The following is a 23,517-nucleotide window of genomic DNA, read 5'->3' as shown; positions in this document are numbered from 1 at the left end:
GTGCCCCTCCCAGCCTCACAAGGCCCCCACCCCCCATGATTCCTTCCATCCTGGTCTCCAGTCATCCTCACCTGGGGTCTGCTCCCAGACCTGGCCTCTGCCCCCAGCAGATGGAGCTGCTTTCCAGCTCAAGAAGCCCAGCTTTGGGAGTCTCCCAGCCTAGAGGACATAGGAAGAGCTGGGAGTCACAGGGATAGCATACCGAAGGGGCACACCCTCCCCCCTAACTCCTCTGCCTCATTTCCACTAGATCCCTGCTTTACTCTTTTTTTTTTTTTTGAAGATTTTATTTATTTGAGAGAACACAAGCAGGGGGAACACCAGGCAAAGGGAGAGGGAGAAGCAGGCTCCCCACTAAGCAGGGAGCCCAATGTGGGACTCTATCCCAGGACCCTGGGATCATGACCTGAGCCGAAGGCAGGTGCTTAATGACTGAGCCATCCAGGCGCCTCCCCACCCTGCTGCCCCCAGCCCCCACGCTTTACTCCTGAGACAACTGGGTCACTGGAAAACCAGAACCAATGGAGGAAAGGTAGTAAATTTTTCAGAAGTTTATTGATCAACAGATTGTGTCTTCTTTTTTGGTTTGACATTTCTAAACACGATTACAAAAAAATAGAAGCATTGTGTATTAACTGCATTGGCTAATAGACATGTAACTTAACACTCTTAAATTAGGCCCGTGTTTACCTGAATAAACTCAGTGGTTATCTGTCCTAAGAATGTTATTTCTCTGCTACATTCCTCAAATAAAGAGCACCTCTGTTAACCGCTTTCCTTCTCTTCAAGGCAGTTTGCCTGGGGTACTACTCTGAGCATCATGAAGGAGTGTAATGGTGCAAAGTGGGGAGGTCCCTGTGGGGGCTGTCGGACCATGACTAGTTTCTTAGCCCCCTGGCTGGGCAGTGGGCTGCAGTAAGACATGCCCGGTGGGCGGGCAGCTCCTCAGGAGACCCCACGGAGCATGGCAAAGGGCTGTGGTCAGACGGCTGGGGGTCAGGGCTCTGCGGAGTTTTCCCCTGTGGGCTGGTAATGGGGGGGGGTGTTAAGAAGAGGGTAGGAGGCATTGGCTTCTCCACGCATGCTCTTTGACCCACCTGGACATGCAGTCCCGTGATCCAGAATTTAACTCCTCAAAGGCCCACCACCATCTTGCAGGAGGAACCACAGCTCCAGATGGTTAGACACTAGCTGCGTCATGACGAGTGCTCCAAGGAGAAACCAGTCCAGCCCCAGAAAGGCGGAAGCCAGCTGAATGCATGCCCCTCCCAATCGCAGGGGGACCCCTGGGCCATCCCCGGGTGCGGGTGAGGAAGGAATCCATGTAGGATGCTGGGCTGGAGCGTGAGGCTGGAGCAGGCTGGATGTCTGCGTGTTGCCATGAAACCAGAGGGTTTTGAGAGGTCTTGGTGCACTGTTTCTCTGCAATTGGTTCAGGAGGGCCTCATCAGCAGGTTTCCAGCTTGCAAGCTGACTTTGGGAGGAGGAGGCTGAAACTGCTTTCCTCTTACACTTGAGGCTGCAGAGGTTTGTTACGTGGGACCCGGGGCTGTAGAGTCAAGATTCTTCGATCTTTTGTGGAATTGTGGAGAGCATGGCATCTCACAGTGCTAGGGTTTGCCTACCTCTGCCCTCCTGCCCAGCTTGCAAACTCTGTGGAGAGGCTACTTTTTAAAATTGGGGTGGTGTGGGGAGGGCAGTGCGGTCAGGCAGTGTGAACAGAATTCTAGAGGGCTCTGCTGTCCCCCAGCCCTGCTGCATGGGGAGGCAGGATAAGGGGCATTTTGGACACAGACTCAAGGAACTTGGTGCAGGTCCTGGGAACATACAGGTCCCCACCCTTGGCCACCATTCCTGAGGTTTTCCAGGGCTTTTCTTTTCAAAGTTCTTAATCAACTTTTCATGATGAATGACTTCAAGTTTTAAGAGAAGATGTTAAGAAAAATGGGCAAGGGATTTCCTTTTTTTTTTTTTTCTTCCTCAGCAGGGAAAGGAGGCAACTGCCAGATGTCACCTGACAGCATGGGGGTGGCAATCACAGTGCCACCAGAAGTTTCCTTCCGCAAAGAAAGCAGAAAGCTCAGTCTGTTGCAAGCTTTCCTATATGTCTCTGCATAGACAAAACTTGCCCCATCTGCCTATATACCCAATGGCAAGTACCAAGAAAACATACTCACACAGTGTATGTATATATATGTATATCTTTATGTAGGATGACTGAGAAGAATTAAAGGAGCAGGATAATTCTCAATGGAAAATCAGTGAACCCTGGCATCTCTAAACCTTTGGATCAATGAATTCTCTCTCTTCCCTCTGCTTTGCCCTTTGGTGGACTCCCTTGTGGGCACACACTTGGGCAGTCCTCATGCTTTCACCAAACCATCTGCTTGCATCATAGTACTGACATACACCTTTCTTGGTTATGTTTCTGATTAATTTAAAATTAATTTAATTTAAAAGTGCTCATTAAGATTAAAAATCATATTATGAATTTACTTCTCTTAAAGTGACATTATTTAGAAAGTGAACTAGGGAGTGTGGGGACTGGCCTCTGGATTAAAGCTTCCCCAAAATAAAAATCTTACAGGGGATATCAGAGAAAGAAAAAAAATATGTGGTTTTTGGAAGGCTTGGGTGGGACAGTGATGATTTCCTTTCCTTTGGGGCCCTGTGACTATCCCTGTTTTGTGCCTCTCTTTTGTACTGCATGAATAATAATGAAGTGATTCTGGAGCTGCAGCCCACAGAGGGAGTGGTGGCAGTGAGAGTTACCTGTCTCTACCTCCCTCTGACAGGCACCTGGGCGAGTGGACCAGACAGCTTTATACCGAGACAGAGAGAGAGCATTCAGGAACCAAATCCTGCCTTGTGATGGGCAGGCACCATATGAACTCACAGCCTTTTGAAGAAAAGGTTTCATATGAAAGACTCTGTCCTGTTTCTGTATAAAGGCTTTTCCTGTAAGAAAAAAAAACTGGACATAATAAAAATGCCAACTTTTTTTTTAACTAAAAAATAGTGTCTAAAGCTAGAGAATGACCTTTTCTACCTGGCAGCCTGGGGTGGGCTCACCTTGTATTCCCCTTATGTCCCTAGGCCCAGCACACAGCAGGCACCAAGACGCGGGTTTAACTTTAACTCCCTCCATTGACCAAGGAGCCTTGGGGAGGTGTCACCACACTAACTGATGGCTGCAGAGAACCATCTCTTTCCTTTACTGTGGTTTGATTATGATCAATAGACTTTGCTACAAATTATTGGACAGACCTGTAAGAAAAGCCAACCTTCAGACTTTGACATGACTTGAATACCAGAAATCTTACCAGGGGCTAATAAAGTTTCTGAGTTCCAAATTCCTAACCAAATGTAACTCTGTGGGGCAGGGTCTGGGGTGGGGGTAGTAGCTATGGTTGGATTAGTCAGGAAGGTGCTGGTTATCAGAGATGCTCTCCGCTGGCCTGGCTGCCTGCCTGCTTGAGCCTGCAGGGGTGGATGGGGGCAAACATAGGCACAGACTCGGGGGGAAGCAGTCTTCTCTTTGGTAGATGGCCTGGAGAGAAGAGAAACCTTCTGTGCTATTGTTTTCCACTCTCAATACAGCAGGAAATGAAATAAATAAGATCAACTTTGCTCCCTCCCAGTACGCTCTAAGGGACAGACAGGAGCCAAGGCAGATGCGTTGTGCTGTGTGGCCCAGCACAGGCTTGCTGGCTCCGGGAGGGCCCTCAGCTCACTCCCTGGGGTTGTGGGATTCTATCCAGCCTGCCTCCTGTCTACATCTCTCCAGCCTTCCAAGGACTCTTTGGTCAATCTCTCCTTTTTCTCAACCCTTCCATCTCCTTATCCACCCCCTCCTCCCAACATTTGAATAGAAACTCAGGAATTTTAGAGGTGAAAGAACCTCATCTGGTGTCCTGTGTCTGCCCTTCTCATTCCACAGGTGGGGGAACTGAGGCACAGAGAGGGCGGTGCTGTGGCCAGGGTCAGTGAGTCAGTGGGCAGCATGGGCCTCGGGCCCAGGCCCTCCCGCCCTCACTCCCTATTGCCCATGGCCTGCCCTGAGAGTGGCCCGGCCCTCAGTCGGCCTTCGGCATGGACTTCCTGTGGGAGGGGGGCACGAGGTGGGGGGGCAGGCTGTTGGGCAGCTCGTAGCCGTCAAGCTTGATCTTGATGAGGTGCTTGGCCAGTGCGAACTCCTCTTCATCCAGCATGCCATCACAGTCACAGTCGGCCAGCTTCCAGATCTTGCCCAGGACACTGTTGGGCAGCTTGGATGTCACCATTTCCTTCTTGGCGTTGACTCCCGATATCTTGCCATTGATGGGCGACAGGGTGTAGAAGAGCTCGTCGTAGACGGGCTTGTCTTTGGCCACAACCCACTCCTCCTCGTCTGCGCCCTCCTTGGCGCCCTCCCCATAGCCCTGGTTGAAGGGGCCCTCGGTGGTGCCGTCGAAGGCCCCGCCTTGCACAAGCTGTGTGGGCATGCTGCTCTCCTCCTGGCTGATGAGGTTCATCAGGGACGAGATCTTGCTGCTCAACATGTTGTCCACTGCCTCGATCAGCTTGGGCTTCAGCGAGTGGAACCTGGTGAAGTCATAGTTCTCCAGCTGTTCCTGCAAGAGGAGAAACCACAGAGTTGGTCACAGGCCCTCCCTTCAGGAAGCAGGCCAGGAGAGGGAGGGCAGCAGGCAGAACTGTCCTGTAAACAGACATCCCATCCCGGGGCTGCTCTGGAGCTCTCTATTTGCTGGAGTCCCCACATCTGAATCCACCAGATCCAGGATTGGCTTATGGAACAAGAAACAAGATGCAGGGAAGACAACAATTTTTTACAGCAACCAATCTTTGGCTGGAAGTCATGTGAGGGATAGCAGTCCCCTAAAGGCTTTCTGACACCTTGTCTTTTTTTTTTTTTTTTTTGGTGCTCTAGAGATTCAACATTTTTTTTAAGATTTTTATTTATTTGGCAGAGAGAGAGATAGGCTGAGATACAGGCAGATAGAGGGGGAATCAGGCTCCCCGCCAAGCAGAGAGCCAGATGCGGGACTCGATCCCAGGACCCGAGCTGAAGACGGAGACTCAACCAACTGAGCCACTCAGGTGGTGATTTTTATCATTTTTTATCTTTTAAGGTGATCTAATGACACACTTCCGTTGATCTTTACAATAATGCTGGGAGCAAAGAGGGGCAGGGGTGAATAACCCTGTTGGATGCATAGCCCGTGGGGTGTTCTGACAGAGCCGAAACGAGAGCCCATGGCTTCCTGCCCCTTGACGAATGTTCTTTTGTGCTGTAACATGAAGCTGTGTCAAAGGGTCTTTTTAGGTAAAACAACTATTTAAGAATGTTGTTTTTGGATCAGTTAAAAAAAAGTGTCGTTTAAGGTACAATTAAGTAAAAGTTGAAACTGCTGAATGGGAGAAGAGTAGGGATGGGGAGGGTGAGTAGAGATCCAGCCGGTAAGGCTGAGTATCACTAGTCCGGGCAGGGCAGGTCTCGGCATCACTTGCCAGGAGAACGGGCCCATCAACAGACAGAGTGGCAGGAACACGTGCACCGCGGAAGGCCCTGGGACACAGCAGTTGCCCAACTCGGACAGGAGCCAACTGTAGATGACACATAAGCTCTGTGGATGGTTCTGTAGAAACAGTCCTTCCTACCTTGGTTCTCCTTGGTTACTCTGCCTCCCATCCATCCATCCATCCATCCATCCATCCATCCATCCATCCATCCTTCATCCATCGACCCATCCAACATTTACTGGCCATTGGTATTACCAGGCCCTGTTTGGGAGTCTGGGGATAATATAATGATGAGGAGCCAATCTCTGCCCTCAGGGAGCTTATGCTCTAAGAGAGGGAAAACATTCTAGTTTTTTTAGCTCCTGCTTACTTTCAAAAAGGGCTTGACTTAGCTTACAATGGAAAAATGATAACATGAAATAGAAGAGAGTCATTAGAAAAGGAAAAGCTAAGTAATTAAAGGGGAGAGGAAAGTACCATCACATCAGACTTCAAAGGTGAGAAAAGCTACCGCTCCTCAGAAGCCGTGGCGGGGGTCCTGGGGGGCACAGCCTCTCACGGCCTGAGGGAAGAAACCATCTGTTCGTTGTAAGAGACATGCTTTTTCTGAATTGTGACAGTTACCTGGGGCCTTTTCTGATCTTTGAAAAATGTTTTCAACAACAGTTTTGCTGAATAAATGCAGAAAGTTCCAGATAAGGAAGTTTTTATATGGGCTTTATGTGAAATATTTCTGTTAGGGAAATTCTAGAAGGCCAGCAAGGGGCTGTCCACGTGTGCACTTTCCTGGAGATGAGGTAGGAAGACCCTTGAGTAGAAGAGGTTTCACTCAGACCTCACTGTTCTGGGCAGAAGTAATGTGACGGGCAATTGGTGGGGGTAGGGGAGCAGAGCTTTGTGCAATCATAAATATCACAACTTTATTGTAAAAATTTGGGGAAAAAAACTGATAGATAAAATAAAAAATTTAAATCACTTATAATTCCATCCCCCAGCAATAACTTCTGCTAACTTTCCTTGGGCACACATTGCTAGCCATTTTTATAAATGTGTGCACGTACACGTGCGCGCACGCGCATGCGCGCGCACACACACACACACACACACACACATACTCTTTTTAACTGAAATAAGACCACACTGTTTGACAATTTGCATTTTTAAGAAAAAATGTATCACATCTTTCCCTGATAATGATTGTTATAAACCTTATTCCTAAGACCCATACAACACTGAACGGTCCAGCTGGGCCATTCCTCATTTACTCTATCCTGTGTGGTTGGACGTGTTTCCATTGGAGAGTCAAAACTGTGATGTTCAGAGGGTGCCAGTAGGACAGACATTCTGTGCTGTTACTTAGAAGGGCAGCCCTGAGCTTCAGATGGATGGACAGAGTTAAAAGCTAAACAGCTCGATGGATGTGTAGAGAGGCACCTCCAATACTCTTCTCAGTAGCAAACTGTGACCCCTTCAAACCATGCAGGGCCGGGCTGGGCTGATACCCTGCGGGCAGCCTGTGCCCCGCTGAGAGCTGCAGGGTGGTGCAGGTCCGGTTTCTAAACCCCTTCCCATTTGTGTGTCGTCTGTCCTTTCCAATAGACCGCGGTCACCTGTATGGTGCTCCAACACCAGGACTCAACAATGTTCCCAATACTTCGGGCTCTAACTGCCACTCGCTTGTTCAGCCAGGGTAATGGAGAAGAGAAAGCCCAGGAGGAGGAGAGCGGGCAGCCTACACAAAAATCCAAGTGCTACTGGGGTAAACAAGTCTGGATTCCCCTGGGTGCACAGACACCTACCCTCCTGCTTCATGAATGGGCCTGAGTTCTGAGCACACACAAAGCCCCAGTGTCTGGCCAAGCAGACGAAGGAGGGTGGTGTCTGCCCGAACTTTCCACCCTCCCGCGGGGTACGTGCATTCAGAAGGCAAACCTCTGGAAAGCTGGCAAGGGGAAATGGCCACGTGGTTGCAGGGGTGGACAGGAAGTAACAGCAGCAGCCACCCCTTGCCTGGAGGGTGCAGAGGAAACAAACCCTATACTCTCATCCCAAGGCCTGACAAGGGAGTATGGGGTCTGAGTTAAACCTCCGCCATCCCTGCCCTCCACCGAGTTCGCTCCAAAAAGACATCTTTGTATTGGGATGAATACACACTGGGGAATTTAAAGATTGACCCGTCAACAATTGCCTCCATCGAAGCCACCAAGCCCGGGATCCTGGAACTTCTCCCTCCCAAGGCACAAAGGTCAGTTCCTGGCCGGGTCTTTGCTGGCCTCCCTCTTGCCCACTCACTCCCGGCATTCACCAGAAGCACTTTCCCAGTTTCCAGCTGGGCTGAGCAGGTGGGGAGGGCTCTGCTGCCCTCTGCTGTGGGAACGCGGCCAGCTGGTCAGCCAACGGGGGCGCATTCTCAAAGGAGGGAAACTGAGTCTGCGCTCCAAGGGGCCTTGCTCATGTTCTCCTTCTCCAGTTTGGACCCTGCTGTGTGGTTAAATCAGATTCCCTCCTGGAAGGAGGCAGGGCAGACGCGGGCTACTTCACCAGCAGTCACGGGCCTCTCTCAGCACCACATAAAGGCCTTCAATACGTTTAGATCATTGCTTCCACTGAGTCACCCCAAGCAGCATGGTCTGTGAGGACACAGGGAGATCAGAGACAAAGCTGGCCTTGGGGAGGTCTCTGAGTGGCCCTCAGATGCTCAAAGATCCTAACAAAGTTATCTCCCAGCTTGTGTCCCCACTGCCATCCCAGATGTAGTGGATGAGAGGAGGAACACCTGTGCTGGAGGGGAGGTCAGATGCTCCACAGAATCCAAGACGTCGGAGACCCCGGCCCCCACCATCAACCCCCACAAAGCTTCCTGGGTGACAGCAAACTAGTTCGAAGTGTCAGGTGATGGTAAGCATCCAGGCCTGTTTTGTCTCCTGAGGAGTCCCTGAAGGGGCTGGGGTGCTGTGGTCAGCACCTGGCCAGCTTCCCAAGAAGCGTCCCCATCTCTCTACAAGCTGTGTGGGTGTCAGGGTGAGGTCAGGGTTCCAGAACGTCACTACCCCGCCGGCCTGCTCGGATAGAAACACAAACTAACTTACCAAGGAGCTCATCTAACTACACATGGGGCACCTGCTACGTGGCAGAGGCCAGGGATATGGTGGTGCCCAGGACGTGGGTCCCTGGCCTCCTGGAGCCTCAGGAGGGAGAGAATTGCTGAGTGAATCAATGAATTACAAGGGAGCACAACAGCTATTTGTTTGTTGTGCTGTTTGCTCACGGATTTATCCCAGGGGCCCAGAACAGTGCCTGAGACGGTACACTTAATATTTCTTGGTGAGTGAACGAATGAACATGGGTGAATGGGGGGTACCCGTCAGGATGCACTCCTTGCTCCAAAGGCTGGGGGCTCTCAGGTGTCTGCTGATGGTGCTAAGTAAGGCCTCTCCTGAGATGCTAGTTAAGGGGCCCATACTTCCTTGTCTTCTTCCCCAGGGACTGCCCCTCTGCTCCAACTCGGAGAGGCCTGGTTTCCTCTGACATGGTTGAGCCAAGGCTATGAGAACATGGCTATGAGAAGCTCTGGTTGGGGGCGCACTACAGGCGTTATGGGACTTCACCTGGGACAGGCCTGCAGGTCCTATAAAGGAGGCTTACAGAGGCTTCCTGCTGGGCTCAGTGATGCCTCAGGCCTTGGGAGCAGCCCCTTCTTGTGGGTGGGGTGCTGTGCTCTCTCAAGAGGCTAATGAGGCCATAGTGTACACTGTGTTTTTCTTCATAGCTTTCATTACAATCAAAAAGCCAATTTCCCTTAAAAAAGATCTGCAGGATGCAAGGAGATCACTGTCCCTCAGTTTGGTCACGAGGTACAGAGCATAGCTGAAGGGCATGAAGGCGGGCCTGCCCAGGAAGACCGCTCCAGAGGCCCCGCAGCCTTCCAATTAGCCATCTTGTGATTAAACACCCCCACCCCCCAATTCATCTTCTGAGTACGGGACTACCTATTTCATTTCTGGAAGAAAAAAAGGAGTTCTGGATTTATTTTGAAGCCAGCTAAGTCGTACCTGACCACCTCATGTATCCCACATGCTCTTACCACCTTGAACTCTGCCATCTCAACAGGAAGTATGGCCCACTCCTATGCTAGTGTGTCCTTTATAGAAAGGGTTTATGCTGTGGAACTCCCCAGGGCCAAAGCTTCCCCTCCTGCTCCCTGTTGATCCTTATCCCACTGCTCTGTCTCTCCTCCTTTGATGCTTTTCTGAGGCAGCCAGGCAGCTCGGCGGCCCACCTTCCAGGGGCATATCTCCTGCTCTTCCTCTAGCCCCATCCTTCTCGGTGGCTCAGGGCAGAAGATGGTACCTGGAGGTCTCCAGGGTGTGGCCAGAAGCAGGGCATAGGCTGCCCAGCCCGCCCCCATGGCAGGCCCCCACAAGTTCTCACTGTACTCGTAGGCTGGTTTTCCACCTGGGAGAGTCCTGTTTCTGAGAACCCACATCTCCATCAAATGTGGGAAGACAAGAAAGAATCCAAGAGGACGATGTGGTTTTTCTTTGCCTGGCCTGCCTCACTAGCTATGGGCATCTGAGTTTGTGTGGCCTGCTTTCCAGGAAGAATAGTGGCCTCTGGTACAGAGATGGGTTCTTGCTCTGGACAAAATGATGGTCAGTTTGGCTGACTATTTTTATTTAAATTCAATTTAGTTAACATGTAATACATTATTAGTGTTGAGGTAGAATTTAGTGATTCATTGGTTGCATACAACACCCAGGGCTCATGACATCACGTGTCCTCCTCAATGCCCATCACCCAGTTACCCTATTGCCCCACCTCCCTCCCTCCCCTCCAACAACCCTCAGTTTGTTTCCTAGAGTTAAGATTCTCTTATGGGGCTGCCAGGGTGGCTCAGTCGGTTAAGCAACTGCCTTCAGCTCAGGTCATGATCCCAGGGTTCTAGGATCCAGACCAGCATCAGGCTCCATGCTGAGGAGGGAACCTGCTTCTCCCTCTGCCTACAGCTCTCCCTGCTTGTGCTCTCTCTCTCTGACAAATAAATACATAAAATCTTAAAAAAAAAAAAAAAAAAAGAGTCTCTTATGGTTTGCCTCCATCTCTGTTTCTATTTTTCCTTCCCTTCCCCAATGTTCATCTGTTTTGTTTCTTAAATTCTACAAGAGTGAAATCATATGGTATTTGTCTTTCTCTGACTTATTTCACTTAGCATAATACCCTCTAGTTCCATCTACATCGTTGCAAATGGCAAGTTCTCATTCCTTTTGATGGCTGAGTAATATTCCATTGTAGAAATTTACTTCTTGAAATGTGTCCCTTTTTGGTTCAATGTTTTGGGGAGGCAGGCAATCTCTGTTTTATTCACAGAAGCCTATTATCATGGATCACAATTAGGAAGATGCATTCATTGTATTCTCTATCCTTTTTTTTTTTTTTTTTAAAGAGGGGGGTGGGATAGAGGGAGAGATGGAATCTTAAGCAGGCTACACAGCCAGGGCGGAGCCTGACGTGGGGCTTGATCTCACAACCCTGAGATCATGACCCGAGCCGAAATCAAGTTGGACGCTTAAGTGACTGAGCCACCCAGGCAACCTGTGTTCTCTATCGTAAACCATGAAACCCTCATGCGTACCCAGCAACCAGCCAGACAAGGTGGTGTTGCCTCTCCCTTACACCCATGAGGCTACAATGAGCTCCCAGTACCTGCATTGCCTTGACTTCTGGGAAGTCCCCAGCAGAAATCTGGTATTCTCGCTGCAGCTGAAGATAGATTTCTGGCAATCTGCTGATAAGCTCTCTCTTCTTGTTTTCCTTTCCGAATACGCTCGGCATCTCCTTCTTCAGGTGGCTGATAATGTAGGCATGGACCTAAAGGGGTACATGTCAGTAAGGACACGCTATTTAGAACTGCACCAGAGAGAGACACAGGTCAGTGTCTTAAATGTATCATAACATGGAACAGGTGCCCAGCAGGACCATGGCCCTCGGGACAGAAGGGAGGGGATCAGGGGTAGGGGGTTGGGGAGTACATTATAAGTCTGCTTCTGGGTGTACAGAATGTGAGGTACATGAAGGACCCCCCAGATGGCACTGTCTACAGGTGCCTAAAAAGAGGCCCCCCTGGCCCTCCTCCCCCACCCCCAGCTCCGAGTTGGCCTGGGTGCTGGGTTTGAGAGCAGAAGCAGAGGTGGTGCCTGGAACCACAGGAGTGGTTGAGACCACCAACGGAAAGTGAGCAGAGAAAACCCCACCAAGAAGGACCAGGAAGGGGGGTGGGCTGTGGCAGATAAATGCTATAGGAAAGGAGAGGCAGGAAAAGGGGACAACTGAGCTGGACCCCAAAGACAGGGAGGACATGAGGGAGGGCTGCGGCCGTCCAGGAGTGGAGAGCATGGATGGCAGTGCGGAGGTAACACACTGTGGGCCGTATTTGGGGTGCTGTGTATGTGGCTGTGACACGTATCCACAGGCAGGGAGGGCAGACTGCTGTGGGTGCCAGGAGCTGATAGGAGGATCAGAATGAGCCTCTGCTAACCTACTGTGGTGCTAATGAAAATTCTGGAGACCAGGGGCAGGAACAGTGCTGTGAGCTCCCTGCTTTGGAAGCTGGCCAGTGGTGTGAGGCCGGGGATGGGGGGTGGGGACTGACTTGGGCAAGGTCTTGGGCACAGTTCAGTTGTGCCTCTGAGTGGCTGTTCCAAGTCTGCGCAGGGAGTGAGCGGGATGGGTGGGGCCTAGGCAGAAAGACCTCAGTTCTGGCAATTAACCGGAAGACCTGAAGAAAGTTTCAGCAGGGCACCAGGAAACGAAACTGGAGGCTGAGGCAAACGGCTGATCTGATGTAAATGGCTAATAAGTGGCTAATCTTCATGGAAATCTGTGCCAAGTGAACCCCTAGGGAGATGGAAAGTCTTATAACCTCCCCATGGAGAGTTTGAACCCCAGGTTCTCTACAGATGGCACTGAAGTCGTTTCTGCACAAGTCCTTCCCACCCCAGCTGTGTGGTACCAGGCTGGATGGCAGAAGCTCCCACTGGGAGAGGGACTCCAGGTGCATGAAGGGGAAGCTTCAGAAACCCTGATCAGCTGGCGGAAGCAGGTCCAGGACTGTCACCCGAGGGGTGGTGAACCCTGAAGGGGGGTGGGGGGCTCTGCTCGGCTGTGTCACCCCTTTGTCAACATTTCCACTCTTCTGCTGATTTCCAACTTTAGGATGAGAAGAAATGTTCTTTACAAAAGTTCTCTTTGTATGCCAGAATTCTGTAGAGTCATTTAGAAGTCAAGAAAATAAAATGAGAATGGATGAAAAACAGAACAGTGGTGACAAAAAAGAAAATGACTAGGCAGCTATGGGAGCTCCTTTATTAAAGAAAACAGACTTCTGTCATCTTGTGGAAGAATGGCAATCAAATAAAGGGGGTAAGCAGAGACATCCTCCACCTCAGCTGAAAGCCTCTGGGTAAGGACACACACTGGGTGCAACCCAGAACATTCTGCTAAGATCTGAAACCTAAAATAAGGGCGTAATGTAAACACTGACAGGCTCAGACCAGACAATGTGAACCTTCCCGTCTATGCAGAGGTCGTTCAACAGAAGCAAGCACTGTGCTGTCTGCTGCTGCCACAAGTACAGATAGGCAGGGAGATGTCAAAACCTGTCACGAGTACACTTACTTACCTATTTTTCAAATGAAAACAACTTAAATCATTTATATGATTCTTTGAGAAAGAGAAACCCCAAATTTGTGAGTCCTTTATTTAGAGTGGCAGACTTTAACTGCATTCCTGAGGTATGATGAATAAATGGTAAGACTAGTAATTTCCTTGCCTCGGACAGTGACTGCCTGGCTTGGTTTGATGGGGCTGGTAGAGGGCACTGTATCACAACGAAGGATTTGGGGGAACTGCCATACTCAGTTGGGAGAACCAGCTGCTCACTAGCTGTCCTTGTGTCATTTCCAGATCCTCCTGGAACTTCTGTACCAGGTCTGTGGGTCCCTCTCCCTTCCATACTCGGGCCTGCCCCTGTGCTGGGGCCAGCCCCACCTGAAGCAGGAACTCCTAAGCTGCTTAGTCTTCTATCTACAAGGGTTTTTACTGAACCTCCACCTCCAGGCCTCAGGCCTGGGGCAGCTGCGAGACCCCTGCAGGACTCCCCAAGACTATCTCACTACCTACTAATGTGGACCTTTTGAGTTGCCAGGCCTGTGCTGAGGGAAGGCTGACTCCCCAAACAGCGGCTGGCCACAATGGGATTGGCACCTGGTTTCTGAATACTGCCTGGTGCCCGGGGGCCTGCGTTACCTGGCCTGGCCTGACACCTGCCACAGCTCTCCACCACAGCCTTGCACCTGTTCCCTCATCGCAGCCCACACGGTGTCCCTTGGCTGATGGCCAAGACTGTTGGACGGGGGGGCTGCCCTTGGACACCAGGCCTCCAGTGCCCTGACAGAAACTGGGCCTCAATTCCTTCCTCCTTCCATCCTGCCTGGCACTGTCTGAGTCACCACCCTCAAGTGCCCTGCTCATGCTGCAGGCTGCTCTCAGCCTCAACCTCCACTTCCAGAAAGTTCCACTGGCCTGTTTTGTGGGAGTCTCCTGTTGTGCTGCCTCTAATTGGCTAACCCCTCCTGCTCCAGATACGGTGTATGGGTCCTGCTTTTAAGAAGTGTATTGAGGGGTGCTTGGGTGGCTCAGTGGGTTAAAGCCTCTGCCTTCAGCTCAGGTCATGATCCCAGGGTCCTGGGATCGAGCCCCACATCGGGCTCTCTGCTCAGCAGGGAGCCTGCTTCCCCTCCTGCCTCTCTGCCTACTTGTGATCTCTGTCAAATAAATAAATAAAATCTTAAAAAAAAAGTATATTGAGTTACAAGGTAAATTACAATCCTTAGAATCATGGAACGTTACATCTGGAAGGGACTCCCTGTATCTAATTGAACTCCCGGTTCCAGGAAATTCATATGACTTGCTCAAGGTCACACCACCAGTTAGGAGGTGCAGAACTGTCACTAGCATTCAGCGGCCTCATTCCTGTCCTTATAGAGTTAATTGCTTTCTCTCGGGGATGCATTAAAAAATCTTACTAAAGCTGCTGAAAATCTGGAACTGAATGTGAACCATGTCCTATAGAAAAACTGTGGAAGACTGAGACTTGATAGGTTTTGATTGTCCCTAAGTCCCAGGGATGCTGTATGGGAAGGTCATTTAGAGTCTCCTTCCCCGTACACAAAAAACGTATATATTGTTGCAAACACCACTATGAACACCATGTAGGATGTGGGTAAAGACAGCAATCTTCTGGCAGGATGGCACCTTGTAATTTTCTAAAGACTCTTGGTAAACAGAGGGGACAGCCTGGAGGCACATTCCTGCCTTTCTGTGTCAAAGGAGTTTTTCCCAGATAAACACAAGACTGAGGGCCAGACCAGGTGAATGGTCCCTGGGGAAGGAGGTGGACTCGGTCTAGGTCCTTTTGTTCTTTATAATGAGAGAAAACTAATCGAGAAGGAGGGAGATAGAAAGACAAGAGGGAAGAGTGAGCGGAGAAGGGGGAGGTCTGATGAGACCCGGCTCTGGAAGGCCAGGGTCAGGCCTTCCTGCCCACTTGTGGAGCCATGCCAGGAGACTCGAGGCCCCCACCTCAGCCGACTTGCACGCAAACTGGAAATGACAGCTCTTACCTCAGAGGGTTGTTAGGATGAGAATCAAAAGAGGTCATGGATTTGGATGTATTTGAAAAAGAAATAAAAATGTTAATTATTATTGCCTAATGACCAAAGACCCCAGAGTCAGAGGGTTAGTAAAGCCTGAGAAGGCTTGTGGATGTTTCATTCTTACTGAATAAAGAATAAACTCTTACTGAGTTAATAGTGACTGAAAAAATTAATAAGTTCTATATATTTGAATAGTAATATGATGAATATGGGTCCCAAGTGCTTCATTCACAAATAAGTGACATTGAACCCTAGGGGGCTTCTGGATATTCTTATCTTGTCCAATTCACCCTTTCTCTCATATAAAACAGGGAAAGCCCCAGCTCATCCAAGGCTGATGATTTGGGTGAGGTCAAATGCATCATAATTTCAGTTTCTGTCTGGGCTAATCACACAACAAGCAAAAAGAGATGTCCTTCTCTTTAAATGAACATGAACTTCTATCTATTTCATGTATAGATTCTGCTACAAGCTCATTAACTGTGTCCAGTGACAAGTGTCCATACATCTCCAAGGCAGAGAAGCACGTACTCAGAGTGATACTGGATATATTCCTCCTGGGCGTGGGGGCAGCCCCAGGCAGGGAGTGCTGGAAGCTTCCAGAGCTCATGGTCAGTAGGAGTGGACATCCTCATGGAATTTGGATCTTGGGGAGCAGCTTGGGGGGACTCAGGCTGCGGGAACATGGTTCTTCCCTATGTCATCTCATCTGCACATTAACCCAAACTGTTGGGAGAGCTGCGTCTTTGGAGGCCCAGCTAGAAACTTGCACTGAGCATTGAACACGAGGGGATCAGCACATTTTAAAAAGTGGGTTTATGAGGATATATAAAAAAAATCAGGGGCAGCTGGGTGGCTCAATGGGTTAAACCCTCTGCCTTCCGTTCAGGTCATGATGTCAGGGTCCTGGGATGAAGCCCCGCATCCAGCTCTCTGCTCAGCAGGGAGCCTGCTTCCCCCTCTCTCTCTGCCTGCCTCTCTGCCTACTTGTGATCTCTGTCTGTCAAATAAATAAATAAAATCTTAAAAAAAAAAAATCAGTTCACAAACTAGAGACCCAGAAAGTGGAGCTATGGAGTAGTAAGACTGGGAGACTATCAGTGGCAGAGAAGAGATGCTTACCAGATTCCCTCAAGCCGGGGTTTGTCATTCTGTTGAAACTGAAGCTGGAGCCCACAGCTCGTGATCTAGAACAGCTGCAGGGGGCCCCACGGGGGCCCACCCACTAGTGTGAGGTCAGCCTTCAAGGAGATGGGCCTCCCTGCCTGGGCGCAAATACTGACACACGCATCCACAGCAAACAGATTTCTAAAAGCCCCATGGCACGCTAAGCATTAGTGGGGTGTCATCAGCTGCTGTAGAAGGGTCCTCACACCTTCACCTGGGTCCGTTTGGTGAATTTCAAAACATCTAACTGCTCCACAAAGGGAATTGGCAGGGCAGACAGACCAGAAAGCTAGGCTCTGTGCTTTATATGGGACTGGAAGAGAATACGCTTTGAAGACAACACTGAATGCCACAGACCTGGCGGGGGACTCGGAAAACCACTGACCTCTCCTTTTCTTTCTCATTTTGAGCTGTTCCTTCCTCAAGCGTTGACTCACTTTTTTTGTTGCGTGAAGATCACTAGAGGGGTGGGAACCTCTCCTGCTCCTGGACAACATTTACAAAGGGTGGAGCCCTCACAATTTTTGTTCGTCTATTCCACGAACAACTCGTTTGGGGTTTGTCTGGAAGAGCCGAATTTCTTCTGTTTGGCTGGGTTAGTGACAGCTGCATAAAACTACAAGGTATTTTTTTCAGTGCTGTTTTGAGCTTTCCCCAAATCGCCTGAAGAATCATGAAATGAATCTGGATTAGCACCTTAAATTGTAAACAGTCTTCAGAAAAGGATGCCTACTGATATCCTTAAGACGCGGTCTTTGAGGTTAACCAAAAAACCCACTCCAAAGTTTTCTTGTTCCTTGAACTAGAGGGATGTAAAAAACATACATAAAAGTAGAAAAGCCAAGGAAATCATTAAATTTCAAGAGATCTTTGGTAAGAGTGCCATTTTTCCTTTTTTTTTTAAAAAATATTTTATTTATTTATTTGACAGACAGAGATCACAAGTAGGCAGAGGCGCAGGCAGAGAGAGAGGGGGAAGCAGGCTCCCTGCCGAGCAGAGAGCCCAATGTGGGGCTCGATCCCAGGACCTGAGATAATTTCTTGAGCCGAAGGCAGAGGCTTTAACCCAGTGAGCCACCCAGGCGCCCCCAAGAATACCATTTTTCAATTACTACAGTGTCATTTTTATGGTACCTAGAGCTTGATCACTGCATAACCCAGCAGGATATTAGCGACAGGACACACATGCTTCACTCCCGGATGGGATGTGAGTTCTGCCTAATTAAGATGTTGTCTAAATAGATACAGTCCACACCCCAACTTGACCTGACACTTCCTAGGTGACATCTGAGAACTTGCTCGTTGCATGCTTTCAAAACATCAGCTTGAGAAACCTCTAAACTTTGCAGGGTTCCCGTAGATACACAATTTCACAGACCACACGGAATGACAGATGGACACAAAAAGCAATAGTGAGAAGCTACAGAGGCTGTCCACTGTGCACTTCCGGTGAATGCTCTCCAGACAGAGGAGCCAAACTAACTGAGGTTTGAGTTTATATTTTGCAACTCACAGGCTGTGAGGCCTCAGGCAAGCTGCTTCACGTCTCTGAGCTTCAGTTCCCTTGCAAGAGAAACAAAGATAATGCCTAACTTTGTGCAGTTATGGGTCGGATCAGAGGAAGGAATGCATGAAATACTCATGCTAGAGCTTGTGGGACCCCGCAGCCCCTCAGGAAGGGGTGGCTAGCAAAGCAACACCTGATCAACAGAAACAGAGATCAGTACGCCAAAATCAAAGAGCATTTTCACGTAATATAAACACTGCAAAGAGGAAAACTCGAGTGACTCCTTGTCCATTTAAGCAACAACAAATTCACAAACGGCCAGAAAGTCACAGATGGCATAGAGCAGATGACATCGGTTGTTGCTAAGGCCACCGTGCTGAGTTCTGCTCCTTCTCTGCCCGAGCCTCTATTTCCTGTCCCCTTTCGCAGGATGGTACTGTCCTGGGGGCACCCTGGCACTGAGAAGCTCGGGCTGGAAACAGCCACACTTCAAACATTTTCCTTTATGAAAAGGAACAAGCCAGATACTATTCTTAGGAAGAAAAAAAAAAAGACAAGCTTTTTTCCTAGAAGCAAGCTCAGCAAGTTGCTCGCCACCCTGCCCCCACCCTGGCCCCTGCATGGGCACAAGGGCTTTCATTATTCCCAGTGTCAGGACAGAGCAGCATTCTGTGGCCGCACGGATCCATCCTTCGGAGGGCCTGACACTCAAGGAGGGCAGAGAACTCCCAAGGTACTTGGCACTCCCAGTGGACTCTCTGCTCTCTATTTATTTCTGTGATGGAATACAGCTGTGCCTTGAGTCACTAGGCCTTCAGCAGTGACTGGTGAAGTAGAAATGTCCATGGGTGTTTTAAATAGTTCCAAGACAATCCTGAAATCTACAAAGGCTAGCACAGGATCCGCCATCTTGGTTATAGAATAAAGGTTGGGCATCGTGGGCCCTGCAGTGTAAGTTCGGATATCTCAGCCGAAGAAAAGAAATACCACACGCCAAGGGGCCACTGAAGGGGCAAAAGCAGACTTCTCACCACCAGGCCTTAGGCCCAGGACTAGCGCACAAGAGAAAGCACTTTAGGAAAGCTGCAAATGGATTTACGAACTGGTTAGCATGACTTCCTATTAGAAATGTAAGAAAAATGGCTGTAGCTCCTGACAGGAAGCAGCTGGACCAGGAAGACAGGATAAAGAATGGTGCCTCACAGGGGCACCGGGGCTGCAGAGCAGCTGAACAAGACAGGCGTATGCGTGAGCTCGCATGCATGTGATGGAATGTGAGCAGAGGGTACAAGAGCAGATGGAGGGTCTATCTGTGGGGTCAGAGAGAGATGCTGCCAGGTATCTCTTTCGTTTTTTAAAGATTTTACTTATTTGTCAGAGAGAGAGAGAGAGCACAAGCAGGGGGAGCAGTTGGCAGAGAGAGGAGCAGATTCCCTGCTGAGCTAGAAGCCCTTTGTGGGACTCGGTCCGAGGATCCTGGAATCATGACCCCAGCCAAAGCAGACGCTTAACCCACTGAGCCACCCATGTGTCCCTTGTCTCTCTGCATACAGGAGAGAGGCTGCTGGGTGAGCACGCTAGCACGAAGACAGAGGCTGCTGGGCGGGGATGAGGAGGTGTGAGAAGGCCAATAGCCTGTCTAGCAGTCACCCTCAGTGAAGCCCACCCTATCTCCCCTGGCCAGGCCCCCTCCTCAGAGCATGGTGTCCACACCCTACTCAGCACACAGCTCATCATTCTGTAATGGGGGGTTTGGGGCCTCCTCCTGCACCCGCTAGGCTCCCTACTTCTGGCCCTGGTGCTGAGCAAAAAGGGCCTGAAATGAGGCAAAGTGGTGGTGGATTCCAGAAGGCTGGCCTGCTGGCCCCCAAGGCCAGACCATAAGTCACTCTCTGTGCAGCAAGAGGATAAGGGAGGGGGCATGGTTATTTGCCACCAGAAGATGAAGGGGAAGCACCCTTCCTCCCTTCCTGACCAGGGTGCCAGTGGATTTGGCCAGGCAGGCCTGTGGACTGGTTTTAGCTTACGCGACAAGGCACAGGGCTAGACTGAGAGCAGGAGTGCTGTCTTTTCGTCCTAGTTCTGTTACTCGTGGATTAGGTGACCCTGGAGAGATTGCTTATTCTACTGCGTCCTTCTGATATCAGGGAGTGGTTAGACCTCCGGCTCCCAAACATGGGTAATTATCAGAATCATCTGGGGAGATTTACGCGCACATACACACACATATGCATACTCACAAATACACACGTAGACATGCACACACACACACACACGAATCAGAAGCTCCAGGGCAGGGCCTGGGAACTTACATTGGTTCAAGCTCCTGGATGCTTCTGATGATCACTGACACTAGCCGAACTCTGCAGGCACTTCCAGCAGGAGAGGAATATGGGATTTTATAAAGGGGCACACAGTTTTTAAAGAACCATTTTTTCCCTACACTTTTTCTTAGAGGAGTCATGTGCTTTTCTCTCTTCAGGGATGTGACAAGTGCTTAAGGATAGCGAGCAGATGACCGCTCACCCCATCGGATGCGCACCCCTGGGGCTGCGAAAAGGTTCAGCTATGGGGTGGAGGAGCCCAAAGCCACACAGGGTATGCTTGTGGGCACCCACCCAGTGTGAGGACCCACTGCGACCCCCGAAGTAGCATACTCAGGGTGTTGGGCTGACCCAGCCTTCCTCCTATGACAACTCTGGCTCCAGGCAGGGACGTCGGACACTGGGGTCCATGCCTTAGGCAAAGGGTGACCAGTGGTGGCATCTCAGCACCCTACAGGTTCCACCAAGGCCACCTCTCTGGCTCGGCTGGCTACATCCCCCTTGTCTTAAGACAACAGCAGTTCCCAGGTGGTGCACGCACTGACCCCTCCCTGTGTGCCCTGCGAGCGAGGTCACACTGAATCCTTACAAGCATCCTATGACGTGCTCTTACGCGCTCCATTTTACAGAGCAGGAAACAGGTTTGGAAAGGTTGAATCATCTGCCTGAGATCACAGAGTAGGAGCCAGAATCTAAACAGGCCTCCCGATCTTGAGGCTCTCTTCTGAACCTTGTTCATGTTCCATCCCCTCCTGCGCCCCCACCTTCCCCTAGAGAGGAGACAGCGGGAAGGTGTCCCCTTGGCTCACCTTGGCCAGCCTCGCTCGCTTGATGAGGTCATTGAGTTTGCGCACGGCCGCCTTCTGGGGAAGGCTCTGGATGTCTCTGAAGAGGTCTTGGGCCTCAGCCTCAAAGAGGCGGCGGTTGTCAGTGTTCTGCAGGGGCTGTGCCCAGAAGGAGCCGATGTAGACACGGAGAACCTCGGGTGTGTTGATGACCTTGCCCAGGGACCACATGAGGGCCCCGTAGACGCGCATCAGCTGCTGCGTGTCCACTTGGTCGGCCTTGTTCAGCACCACGCGGATCTTGTCATCCTGGCCCCGGAAGGCCTTGATGGCCTCCGAGAACTCATCTGAGATGTCCAGTTTGTGAGCATCGAAGAGCAGGATGATCCTGTCCACGCGCTCTGCGAACCACTGCAGGACCTGGCAGAAGTCGTAGCCTGGGCGGAGAGAAGGGCATGTCAGTGGGGCTGGGGCTCAGGACTGGGGGACATGTGGGGGCGCCGGAGACTGCCAAGGACAGAGCGCCACCTCCAAGGAGGTGATGGAGGTCTGATGGCCTGAAAATCACCTCAAGTGAACCCCCTGGGGCTGGACACATTTAGGAGTCAATGCTGGGGATCCCAGGAGCTCTCCCCTGGGAAGAAACAGGGCCTGAAAAGGTGCTCGTGGTCCTTCGGATGGGGCGTCCTTTCCAGATCTGTGATTTCATTTAGTCCCCACAAATCTCTTACTTCCCCTGATATGGTCCTTGGGATCGATGGCAAATTGGATCAATGGGTCTATAAAACCACAGGCCCTGGGTGAAAACTCTCCTTTCGGCCAAAGGTTCGCCTTTCTGAAAGTAGCGGAGATGGAGAAGGAAGAAAACTCAGGGGTTGCTTGGGGTCCTGTGGTGTCACCACTAAGCACAACAAAAGAGGAAATGTATTCTCTTATCCTAAGTTTTTAGGTGTTAAAAAGGCCAAATGTTGGCCTGCCCCAAAACGGTGACCAATATTTATCATTTGGACTATTTATAAGTAAGTTGTAAATATTTTTAAAAGATCATGTCTCACAGCCATTGTGTGAAGTGGTCTCTTGCCAATTTCTTTTTTTAAAATGGCCAGGCCCACAACAAATTGTTTAGTTCACTTTGGCCATGTGCCAATAGGCTCCAAATCACACAGCTCTGTAAACACTTCTCACAGGCCCTGGTCAAGGCCTGTTTTGGGTCTCCCCCAGGGGAGGCAGAGGCCCCTGAAAAGCAAACAAGAGAAGACCAGTCCCACAAGGTTTATTTTTAATCCCAGTCCGATTAGCTGTGGGCTCAGGCTTGGCATAGCCCAAAGAGGGCCAAGATGGTGCCTTTCCTGACTCCTGTCACCCCTTTTTATAGGTCTTGAGAACCTCCAAACACATGTAAAGGTCTAGAAAATAATATGATGAATGCTGATGTACCTATCACATAACTTAAATAAACCTTGACCTTTCACCTTATTTGCCTCAGATGCTTTAAAGGATTTAAGAGTACTTTCTGTAACAAAATCCTGCATAGCCGTGAGGATGAATTAGATTTTCCCTCATCAACACAGGCAAATCTCCAAAGGAATGGTGAGCAAAAAACCAGTTTCAAAAGGATAGGTCCAGCATGATAACATTCACATAAAGTGTTAAAAAACAAAGCAACACTCAGGAGCCGAGAGATATGTATACGACAGCACAAATACAAAAATACTAATGCTAATTTTGGAATACTGATGAACTCCGAGGGTTCTAAGGTAGATGAGAAAGCATCTAAAGAATGATCTATTTTCAAAAATAAAGGGGGTCAGTGGATGAAAGTTTTCATAAATTTGAAGAACAAGTATAAGAGAACTGGTTGAAGAACAAAAGGATTTAGACACAATTTTTTTTAAGATTATTTATTTATTTATTTGACACAGACAGAGATCACAAGTGGGCAGAGAGGCAGACAGAGAGAGGGAAGCAGGCTCCCTGCTGAGCAGAGAGCCCGATGTAGGGCTCGATCCCAGGACTCTGGGATCATGACCTGAGCCGAAGGCAGAGTCTTTAACCCACTGAGCCACCCAGGCGCCCCTAAACACAATTTTAGTAAAGAACATGAAACATTTCAAAAACGCTAACGTTCCCTGCAGACCCCTCCCGAGCACACTCCCCGGAGGAAGCTCCGCCCTGAGCGTGGTGTTTCTTGTCATTACACGTTTGCGTGTTCCTGGTTCAGACTTTTCACTTCTCTATTCTGTCCCACAGTGGCACTCCCTGATTCCTTGGGGACAAAGTGGGCAAAGGCAGTTGTTTGAATGTGGGCCAGAGTTGATTTTCAAAACGATCAGCAGTCAGGTGAAAACAGAAGAAAATCAAAGGCCCATGGCATGGGGGTCGCACAGCAGTACGTAAAGATTCTGAGTGCAGATTTCACTTGGAGTTCTGTCCCTACCAGGACAGGGCAAACTGCCTCCCAAGGGGCTTCTGTCATTCCAGACTGATCTGGGTCAGCC

The 23,517-nt window shown here is 49.9% G+C and overlaps 2 protein-coding genes across 2 annotated transcripts in view; both read right to left on the bottom strand.

The window, feature by feature from the left end:
* SPTBN5 (spectrin beta, non-erythrocytic 5) overlaps positions 1–1,200 on the bottom strand; it is a 48,822-nt gene extending 47,622 nt beyond the window's left edge. The window contains 2 exon segments of the mRNA XM_032857048.1: positions 72–159; positions 1,146–1,200. Coding sequence (XP_032712939.1) covers positions 72–159; positions 1,146–1,200 — 143 coding nt within the window.
* Positions 1,201–3,452: 2,252 nt separating this feature from the next.
* The window catches only part of EHD4 (EH domain containing 4), a 75,343-nt gene continuing 55,278 nt past the window's right edge, over positions 3,453–23,517 (bottom strand). Inside the window, exons 4-6 of the mRNA XM_032856759.1 lie at positions 21,044–21,456; positions 11,227–11,391; positions 3,453–4,613 (exon numbers count right to left, since the gene is read on the bottom strand). Coding sequence (XP_032712650.1) covers positions 4,077–4,613; positions 11,227–11,391; positions 21,044–21,456 — 1,115 coding nt within the window. The 3' untranslated portion in view covers positions 3,453–4,076. The remainder of the gene's footprint in view (positions 4,614–11,226; positions 11,392–21,043; positions 21,457–23,517) is intronic.

The sequence above is a fragment of the Lontra canadensis genome, unplaced genomic scaffold, assembly GCF_010015895.1.
Source record: "Lontra canadensis isolate GAN:19392208 unplaced genomic scaffold, GSC_riverotter_1.0 scaffold12, whole genome shotgun sequence".
NCBI classification, from domain to species: domain Eukaryota; kingdom Metazoa; phylum Chordata; class Mammalia; order Carnivora; family Mustelidae; genus Lontra; species Lontra canadensis.
The sequence above is the reverse complement of the archived record's forward strand: the minus strand, read 5'-3'. Positions and strand labels throughout refer to the sequence as shown.